The sequence below is a fragment of the Lathyrus oleraceus genome, chromosome 2 (assembly GCF_024323335.1).
Source record: "Lathyrus oleraceus cultivar Zhongwan6 chromosome 2, CAAS_Psat_ZW6_1.0, whole genome shotgun sequence".
Classification (NCBI taxonomy): domain Eukaryota; kingdom Viridiplantae; phylum Streptophyta; class Magnoliopsida; order Fabales; family Fabaceae; genus Lathyrus; species Lathyrus oleraceus.
This window is the reverse complement of record NC_066580.1, coordinates 377,238,635-377,249,259: the sequence shown is the minus strand read 5'-3', so window position 1 is coordinate 377,249,259 and position 10,625 is coordinate 377,238,635. Positions and strand designations below refer to the sequence as shown.

Here is a 10,625-nt window from a genome sequence, read left to right as displayed (position 1 = left end):
GCTCTTTCAACCATTCTTTGTTCATGAGATTCAAGCATCCCTTGAAGCCCTTCCTTTGTCAATGTTGACAAATCTTTCAACTCTTCTATGGCTACTACCACGTGGTCGAACTTTGGAGCCAATGACCTCAAGATCTAAAAAAATTGCTCAGCCAGTGCTCTAGATACTAGATATTGCAAATTTGCCAATTTCCCCTCAAGAATTTTACCAACACTTGATGAATTTCGAACTAAAACTCGATGAACAAGAAATAATCTTTCTGATTGATTACTCCTCTTGTTCTTCACTTTTCACTCGAGTGAATCAACCACACTTTGGTTGCAAGATTTCACTGCATAATCGATAATGGAAGAAGAAAGAAAAGATAAAATTGAAGAAAGAAGAAATTAGGGTTTAGACAAAATAGGGGAAGAAGAAAGGATATTCTGTAGAGTTTCTCTATGCTTCTAAACTATAATTTTATTCTTTGTAACTGCAAGTTCTATATTACAATGATAGGGTTTACTCCCTATTTATAGGTTTGGGTTTGCCTGCTCCTTAAGTAAAGTCTGAAATACCTAATTCTGTTAACACTACAAAATTAGACTTAAGTCAAAATTTATGTCAAAATACACTACTTCGACGTTTCAATATTTATACAGTTTGAAGTTTCTTTGCTTTTGTCGAACAACCTACTTCAACATAATTTACACATTAGCATATTAACCGTATGTGTGGTTTAATGAAACCCTAAGAAGAGAGAAAAGAAGGCCATTAGATAGATCCACTTTCTATTTTTTTTTTATCGCTACAAAAGAGAGAGAAAGATTTATAATGGACAGAAACATTCGTATGACACCAATTTTTCTTTTAAAAAAGACAAAAGTGGTTCATTTAATATACTACAATGTATTTGTAAAAAAAGACTAAAATATATTAAATCACTTAAGCTAATATTTCTTTTTTGTTATTTTGTTCTTAAAAATAAAATAAAAACAATATTAATAAATATTTTTATAGTTTCTATTTAATTTAAAAAATATTGATAAAAATCTAAAAATTCTGTAAAAAAAAAAATTGTTTGAGTATTAGCATTTAAACTTTTTTGTTTAGTTGAGAAATATAAAAAGCTCCACATAAAATTTAATTAAGAAAAAATTAAATAAAATTAATGAAAATTGATTGGTTTACTTTGGTCATTGTAATTTTTTTCTGACTTTTTACCTTTATTTCCTTTCACTTTCCTTTATAGCAAATAACTAAAAATTCATTTGACTTTTCATTCTCTTTTTCTTTTTATACTCTCATTCTCTTCCCTTTCTTTTGTGATCCAAACAATACCTTAAAAATCCGTTGAAAATTGATTTTTTGGAGGATTTTAAAAGAGAAAGTTTTATAGGACTGCGTCTAATTTTAAAATGGGTGTGATATGTTCAAAAAATTTAAAAACAATATACTACATTATTATATAAAATAATATTGTTTTTTAATCTTTTTAAAAATATGAAACACGTAAACGGAATGCTTTGCATCTTCAATCAAATTTCATCATAATACATATTTGTTAAAAAAAAATAGATTTATAAATATCTCATGGTAAAGTGCAATTAGATACATCATACATGTGTAAAACAAATTAAACATGTCATGATAGAATGCAATCAGATACTCATACATGTGTAAAACAAATAAATATCTCATGATAAAATGTAATTAGATACATCATACATGTGTAAAACAAATTTACACTTATAGTACATATAAGTTATAAAAAGAACTTGGACTGAAGTTACACAAAAACGCTTTGCACGTCAAAAGCATTAATCTAAGTTACACAAACATGTAAATGGCAACGAGAGATACAATGAATAATTTCTTCTTATTCATGTTCCTTTATGATGCTCACACATCCTTAACCATGTCCAAGATTAGAGACTCAGTTTTGATGCTTTTCGATCAACTTTTCAAGATCTTCCTTTTTTGCTCCTACCACCTTGTCAACAATTTTTCCTTTCTTCATCAATATGAATGTTGGCATTGCTTGCACCTGAAATTCTTGAGCAACACCCTGTTCACAACTCAGAAAATTTGCACAAATCAGTTCCTAACTACCGAACATGCACCGACACACAACACATATATTCGACACAACACAATCGAAGCTAGTAATAATTTAAAATATATATATATATATATATATATATATATATATATATATATATATATATATATATATATATATATATAAGCATGTCAGAATGATGTTGATGTTGGACATTGATACATGTTTTTTTAATGTCTGTTTTGTATAATGTGTTTGTTTAGGAAATAAAATTGTAATACCATTAATACATCCACGTCTATCTTGATGAAATCAACTTTAATATATTTTGCAGCAAAATCTTGAAAGATTGGATCCATGAATTTGCAAGGTCCACACCATGTAGCCGTAAATTCAACCACCATCTAAAACCAAGAAAAGAAAAAGAAAAATCCATGAGCAGAAAAGTAAAATAAAAATGCAAAATATTGATTATGGCTTAGTTAATGTGATAGAAACAAACCAGCTTGTTAGTTTCTTTGGATGCATCAAAATGAGCCTTCCATTTAGCAGTGGAATGGAAAGAGAGAATGTGAGATGATGCTGATTTTGCTGATGATGTACGAGGAGGACACTCCATGCTGGATGAGTTGGCTCCCATTTTGCTTATTTCTTTTGGGGAGTTAGAGAAAATAAGATTTATTTGTAGACTATGATGAGAAGAAGTTATTTTAGTTTTTGTTAGGATGATGACTTTCACTATAGGAGAGAGTCTCATTTATAGGACTAGCAGAGTAGAGGGAAGTCACTTTTTTCAAAACGCATCAGATTCTTGTAAACTAAATGCGAGTATTTGCTTGAGTGGACAATTTTAAAAAATTAGGCAGAGTTTGTGATGTGATCAGAACACAATAACACAAAGTATCTGCTTTAGTTATCAATTTGCACAGCCTTTTTACTTTATATTTGTAATTAGTACTTATGGTTTGTAAATGCAAAAACTAATTATTTGACTTGGATAAGATCTTTAGAGCGGTTGTAAACAGTAATCCTATGAAAACTTCAAACGTATTTTAGGTTTAACTTTTTCTTTAAACAATACAATTTTATCTCGATTGAAAAAATGAATTTTATCTCGATTTGTTAGCTATTTAGAGGCTAGCAACTTAGGTATTATTACATGTTAATATATGCACATATATGCATGAGCTATAACTAACTTTCGCCCCATTCCCCATGCATCCTTTACTATAAATAGGTGGTTATAGTTTTGTAAATTACGAGAGAGATTAAATGAATAATGTGAGAATCACATTCTATTATGGTATCAATCGTCGAGTCAATCCATTCCTCTCTCTCTCCCCCTCTTTATCATGAATAATGTGATAATTCTGCTATGTAACTAAAGTTTTCCCTCCTCTTCATCTTCTTCTTCGTTGAGCTCTATGAAATTATCTTACAATGTTCAACCGACTGCATCAGATGACATCGCTCGTCAATTGCCACCGCTCACGGTGTTGTCTGCACCAAATTCATCCACTCCTCACAAACTTGGTCTGACACTTTCGATCAAATTGCAGGAGAACAATTATCTGCTCTCAAATCAGCAAGTTGAAGGTGTGATCCTCGGTCAAAAGGCTCATAAAGTTGTTATGAATCCTCGCATTCCGGTCAAGTTCAAGACACCTCAAGACCAACTTGAAGGAAAGATCTCTGATGTATATGAAATATGGATCATTCAAGATCAAGTTGTTTTCATTTTATTGATATCCATGATTTATGAATATGATCTTCCTCGTGTTCTCTCTTGCAAGCATGTGTTTGAACTTTGAGACGGAATTCACAAATACTTAAATGCACACATGAAAACATGTGTTCGCCAGCTACACATTGAACTGAAATCCATCAAGAAAAGTACCAATTCAGTCACTGAATTTGTGGTACGTGTTAAAGCCATTGTGAATTTGTTGCTTGTAGTTGTAGATGTTGTTTCCGAACAAGATCAAATATACTTCATTCTCAATGGCCTCCCCGAGGAGTTTAATCTGTTTGGTATGCAAATGTATGTCGCTCATGAGCCTTAATCTCTTTATGATGTTGAAGTGCCCCTCTCTGTTCAGGAGCCGTAGCTTGATAAGTTTCGTCATGAGTTGACCATTTCCTTTATTTATGCAAATTTTGTAAATGCAAATCATCAAACAATTTGTGTGTATGAAATTTCTACTCATAATCGAGGTCGTGGACGCATTTTTCGTGGTCGAGGGCGCGATAGAGGCTCTTTTTCCTCTGGATCTCGACCTACTTGACAACTATGTCAAAAATATGGTCATGTTGTGATTGATTGTTGGCATCATTTTGATGAGCAGTTTACACCCACTTCTACTCCGGCTTCATTTCAAAATGTTGTTGCCCTACATTCTGATTCTCTTGAGGCTTCGAAATCTAATCCTCAAGCCTTGACCCTAATACACATGGGTACTCCTTGATCAATATCTTGAAAGTCATGCTTGGTTTGTAGACTCAGGTGCTTCTCACCATCTCACTCATTGTGTTTCTTACTTGCATTCTAAGAAAGCTTAGTCATGTACATGTCGTGTCAATGTAGCTAATGGTCAATTCCTAGACATTAAATATGTAGGTTCTTTTCGTATTTATTCATCCTTATGTTTCTCTACTTCTTTTGCACTTAATGATATTCTCTTTGTACCATGTATCACCATAAATTTGTTGTCAGTCTCCAAGTTCTCGCGTGATAACGATGTTGTGTTTGAGTTCTTGGCTGATAAGTGTTTTGTCAAATTTCGAGTTTCTAGGCTTACATTGCTTGAAGGTTTTTGTAATTCCAATGGGTTGTATTGCTTTCCTCTCTCGGGCTTGGCTCCGTCCAGCATGTCCCTCATGCCTTCATCCAGTTCCATGATTGTTTGTAATAATGTTAAGTCATTTTCATGTCATGTAACATCTAATAACACAAGATCTACTCTTCTTTGGGATTTTCGACTAGGTCATACCTGTTGGACTCAAGACTTGCACACAAGAAGGGGGGGGGGGTGAATTGTGTGGTTTGGTAGATTAAATTTTCAATGATTATGATTTTGCCGACCATTTTGAACGTCCTTGATTGCACTGACAACTTTTTATGGTCAAGAATAGATTCAAACTTGTATAAATAAGATCATCTATTGTTGAGAAAAAAAATTCAAAATGCATCTTCCTTAGATTAAGGCAAATGTGTACTTCAACGGAGTGAAACCTCCTGTAGAGTTTCGGCTTCCGAAGGAAACTGTTTGTCTCGCCGTCTTGAGATCCACATTGAATGATTTATTGTCCGACACCGAGAATAAGAGGTGTATAAGATCAAGTTTCTTGAAGACTGGATTGATACTGGTGAAAAGGTGAAATACGACCTTATTGAGTTGAAGACCAATGAAGATATGAAGGTTATATGGAGAAAATTTCACCGTAGGCTAAATAAAGGACCGATTGAGTTTGATGCGACAATTTCAAGATTAGTCGTTTACATAATCAAGATGTTGAAATGTCCATAGGCATTTGATTGTGTCTAGGTTTTACTGTTGTTTATTATTGTTAATTTATGTTATTTGTAATGTGTTAAGTTATGCTCATCTTCAAAAATTATAATCGACAAAGTATTATGTAATAAGAAGTGCAGTGCAAAATATTTTGAGTCACAAAATATACAAATAATACAAATGTAAAAAAAATTAAAATAGGCCCCCGTCGGTTATGTCTGCTACCCGCGATAATCCGGTAAAAACTTCACCATATGGGTTTACAAAACCCATGAGGTTATCCATAATAACAACGATCATTTACAGACTCTGCTAATCATCAACATCAGGTGGAGGCGGCAACACGTCATCGGTAGGTACCCCAACATCTGAAGGAATAACATTATTTGTATGCTCAATTGGTGGGAGGATGTGAGGGTGTGATACAGTATGGTACCACTTGAGGTAACCATCCTCACACTACGCATAATGTTAAACCCTCACTGAGCTATCTAAAAGGGAATGACAGAGCTAATGATGTTACTCTGAAACCACATGTCAATCCCCTTAGTTGGAACATCCAAAACTGGTCGTGGGATTCCCTGGACACACACGTACTATCGCAGACACCTCTTAGGTAAGTTTCTAGCCACTAAGGCCTCCCATCGCATATGACCATAAAATAGAGAAGTCTCATCAAACTCACGATGGACTATGTGACATATGTAGGGTGTCTATATGGCATCCTCTATCGTGAACGTACCAAGCCACCTCATGTACTTTGCAACACCACATGGATGTTCTTTCCTTGCCTTCAATCTCCTCGCACGTGGGGAGCTCTCAGGGGTATGATGCACCCTCCTTTCACAAATAGTGGGAAAATGCTCGTATATCCAACACTGATAAAAGAACAAAGACAAATAAAGAAACGTCTTAGATAACAGTTATATAAGAACTAAACTACAAATAATAGTTTTTAGTATACATCGAATAAACTTAAATAGTCAACAAGTTGTCTAGTCTCAAAGGCATTTGCAACTCGAAGTGTTGCATATAGGATAGTCAATGCAGTGCACCCCAAGCCTAGCTGATATGCTCAAGGCTACTGAACAACCACAGGTATCCATCAACAATATAAACACGAGACTTATCCTCTAAGAGAGTACATGCTACTAGATGTAGCATGTACACCCTTGCTGCTTCCTCATACACATGTGCCTCCAAAGTCTTGGTATACCTGTACTAAAACCAAGACATACAAAAATGATCTCCCCTACAATTATCAAACTCCTTGCGCATGACCACCTTAGTAACTCCCAAATCTCGTACAATTGCGATACATGAAAGCTCCTAGTTAATAACAATAGCGGTGAAGAATCTAATAACGATGGGGAGACAGAACAGGGAGGAGGCATCATCTAAAGTAATAGTCATCTCCCAAAATGGAAGATGAAAGGAAGATGTCTCCTTGTGCCATCGCATAACAAAGGTTGTCAGAAATGAAGCGTCATACATGGTGAGTCAGCAGTCATCCATAAATAGGAGCTCTAAATCAGCAACAATCTACATGACCTGCTCAAGCATCAGAATCTTACAGAAGTTCTTCATCTTTGCCCCATGGGATGTCACCTTCAACATTGGACAGTTGTGTGACAAACGAAGTTAAAAATTTATCAATTAGTTTCAACATATCAAATTAAAATAATAAATTAATTAAAGTTAAATATATATATATATATATATATATATATATATATATATATATATATATATATATATGTATATATATATATATATATATATATATATATATATATATATATATATATATATATATATATATATATATATATATATATATATATATATATATATATATATATATATATATATACACACACACACACACATGTCTCCCTGCCATAATCAGTATGCCACATGGTCAACATACTCAGTAAGCACTGATCGGTTATTGGGTCCTCCTAGGAACTCTTAATCAGTGTGTACATATGGCTCCATTGAAGCAGTAACAGTAGCCTCGACGTCAGCTATCTCGACCTCATTAGAAATAGGGACCTCATATATATTAGCCATATCATCAACAATATGGGTCGCATTCACCTCGATCACCTCATCCGCAATATAGGCCACATCCATTTCGACCACCTCAACTGGGTGAATAACATCTAACCATGCACCTCATCAACATGACCAGCCTCAACAACGTGCTCATCTGCATCATCTATAGGTTTCTCGTCTAATTTAACCGCTCGACATCAGGTGCTATAGGTTAAGTGGAACTGCCCAGCCAATAGTTTCCTATGAGAACCGGTTGGAACTACTCTCCTAACTCGTACCTGGGAAGAATCTACCTCAGTAGACCTAGCCTGGGATGCCACTCTGTATGTGGTCTTGCCTGCAATATTGTCGCCTTTTCCCTTGGTCTTTACTGCAAAATGGAAAAATAAAAAATATCAATGAAAATATTGCCAATTTGGAAATTTCCGAAAATTTTCATATATTATCGAAAATTCTGAAATTCCCAGTACAAAGTTAAAATATTTAACTACCAGCATTTCCAGAATTTCTAGTAAAAATTTAACATTTTGAAAAGACCCGTGTTGGTTTGTGGATTTAGTCGGTAGTCATGAAAACAGTCTGGGGCGTTACAACATCCATTTCAGCCACCTCTTCAGCAATATGGGCCACATCCATCTTGGCCATCTCAAATGGGTCAATAAGAGTCTGACCTTGCACCTTCCCAGCATGACCAACCTTGACAACTTGCTCATCTTCATCATCTATGGGATGATCGGAACTGCTTTATCAACCATTTTTGATGAGAACCAATTGGAATTACTCTCTTATCCATTCGTTGGGAAGGCTCTTCTCAGTAGCCCTAACTCGGGATGTCACTCAATAAGTGGTTATGCATATAATACTGTCGACATTTCCCCTAGTCTTTAATGCAAAATGGAAAAATGAAAAAAATAAACTAAAATACCGGGGAAAAATGTGTGAGTGAGGATAAAACATGCTGAAAAGACTCGTGTAAGTTTGTAGGCTCAGTCGGTAATCCTAAAAGAAGTTTGGGGCGTCACAACATCCATCTCAGCCACCTCATTAGCAAAATGGGCCACATCCATCTTGGCCAACTCAACTAGGTTATAACAGTCTGACCTTGCACCTCCTCAACATGACCAGCCTGAGCAACGTGCTCATTTGCATCATTTATGGGTTTCTCTTCTAATCAAACTGCTCATCATCGAGTGCTACGGGGTGAGCGGAACTGCTCAGCCAATCGTTTATGATGAGAACAAGTTGGAACCACTCTCCCATCCCGTACTTGGGAAGACTCTACCTCAACGGCCCTAGCTCGGGATGTCACTCTATCAGTGGTCTTGCCTACAATACTGTCGCCCTTTTCCCTGGTCTTAATTGTAAAATAGAAAAATGAAGAAATCAACGAAAATACTTGAAAGTGTGTGAGTGAGGACAAAACATGCTGCAATGACTTGTGTTGGTTTGTGGGCTCTATCCGTAATCCTGAAAGCAGGCGGGGGCATTACAATATCCATCTCGACCACCTCATCAGCAATATAAGAAATATCTATGTCGGCCACCTAAAATGGATCTATAACAATCTGACCCTGCATCTTCTCAACATGACCAACCTCAACAATGTTCACATCTGCATCATCTATGGGTTGCTCATCTAATCAAATTGCCCATCGTCGGTTGTTACGGGCTGAGAAGAATGGCTCACCCAATCATTTCTGATGAGATTCAGTTGGAACTACTTTCTCAGCCTGTAGCTGGGAAGACTCTGCCTCAGTAGCCCTAGCTCGAGATGTCACTATACCAATGGTTCGACCTGCAACACTTCTGCCTTTTCGCCCAGTCTTCACTATAAAATGGAAAAATAAAAAATATCAACGAAAATACTAGAAAGCGTGTGATTGAGGATAAAACATCCTCAAAAATACCCATGTTGATGTGTGGGCTCAAGCGATAATCCTAAAAGCAGTCTGGGGCATTATAAACTCCATCTTGGCCACCTCGTTAGCAATATGGGCCACATCCATCTCGACCACCTCAACTGGGTCAACAATAAGTTGACCCTGCACCTCCTCACCATGACCAGCCTCAGTAACATGCACATCCGCATCATCTATGGTATGCTCGTCTAATCAAGCCGCTCATCACTGGGTGCTACCGGGTGAGCAGAACTGCTCAGCCAACCATTTCTGATGAGAACTAGTTAGAACTACTCTCCCAACCCGTAGCTAGGAAGACTCTGGCTTAGCATCCCTAGCTCAGGATGTCACTCTATCAGTAGTTTTGCCTACAATATTGTCATTCTTTCCCCTGGGCTTCACTATAAAATGGAAAAATGAAAAAATCAACAAAAATAGCGGAAAACGTGTGAGTGGAGACAAAACAAGATGAAAAGACCTGTGTTGGTTTGTGGGCTCCGTCGGTAATCCTGAAAGCAGTCGGGGGCGTTACAACATCCATCTCGGCCACCTTATCAGCAATGTATGCCACATCTATCTCGGGAACCTCAACTGGGTCAATAACAATCTGACCCTGCAACTCCTCAGCATGACCAACCTCATCAACATGCTCATCTGCATCATCTATGGGTTGCTCGTCTAATCAAACCGTTCATCGTCGGGTGCTACGGGGTGAGCTAAATTGTTCAGCCAACTATTTCCGATGAGAACCAGTTAGAATTACTCTCCCAACCCGTATCTGGGAAGACTCTACCTCAACAGTCCTAGCTCGGGATCTCACTCTATTAGTGGTCATGCTTGCAATACTGTCGTCTTTTCCCCTGGTCTTCACTTCAAAATGGGAAAATGAAAAAAAATCAACGAAAATACTAGAAATCGTGTGAGTGAGGATAAAACATGCTGAAAAGACCCATGTTGGTTTGTGGGCTCAGTCGGTAATCTTGAAAACATTCTTGGGCGTTACAACATCCATCTCAGCCACCTCATCAACAATATGGGTCACATCCATCTCGGCCACCTCAAATGGGTCAATAACGGTTTGAGTCTGCACCTCCTTAGCATGACCAACCCAACAAC

The 10,625-nt window shown here is 36.5% G+C and overlaps 1 protein-coding gene across 1 annotated transcript; it reads right to left on the bottom strand.

Moving 5' to 3' along the window:
• Positions 1–1,657: 1,657 nt before the first annotated feature.
• Positions 1,658–2,783, bottom strand: LOC127119594 (thioredoxin H3). The gene is made up of 3 exons (XM_051049849.1): positions 2,544–2,783; positions 2,323–2,445; positions 1,658–2,047 (listed from the first exon to the last, which is right to left on the bottom strand). The coding sequence occupies exons 1-3, from the start codon at positions 2,679–2,681 to the stop codon at positions 1,916–1,918; spliced, it is 393 nt and encodes a 130-aa protein (XP_050905806.1). The 5' UTR covers positions 2,682–2,783; the 3' UTR covers positions 1,658–1,915.
• Between the last annotated feature and the right edge of the window lie 7,842 nt (positions 2,784–10,625).

Coding starts and splice junctions, on each gene's coding strand:
- LOC127119594 (XM_051049849.1), bottom strand. CDS start 2,681: ATGGGAGCCAACTCATCCAGCATGGAGTGTCCTCCTCGTACATCATCA. Junction 2,446..2,543: donor CCAAAGAAACTAACAAGCTG/GTTTGTTTCTAT, acceptor TCTTGGTTTTAG/ATGGTGGTTGAATTTACGGC. Junction 2,048..2,322: donor TAGACGTGGATGTATTAATG/GTATTACAATTT, acceptor AGTTGTGAACAG/GGTGTTGCTCAAGAATTTCA.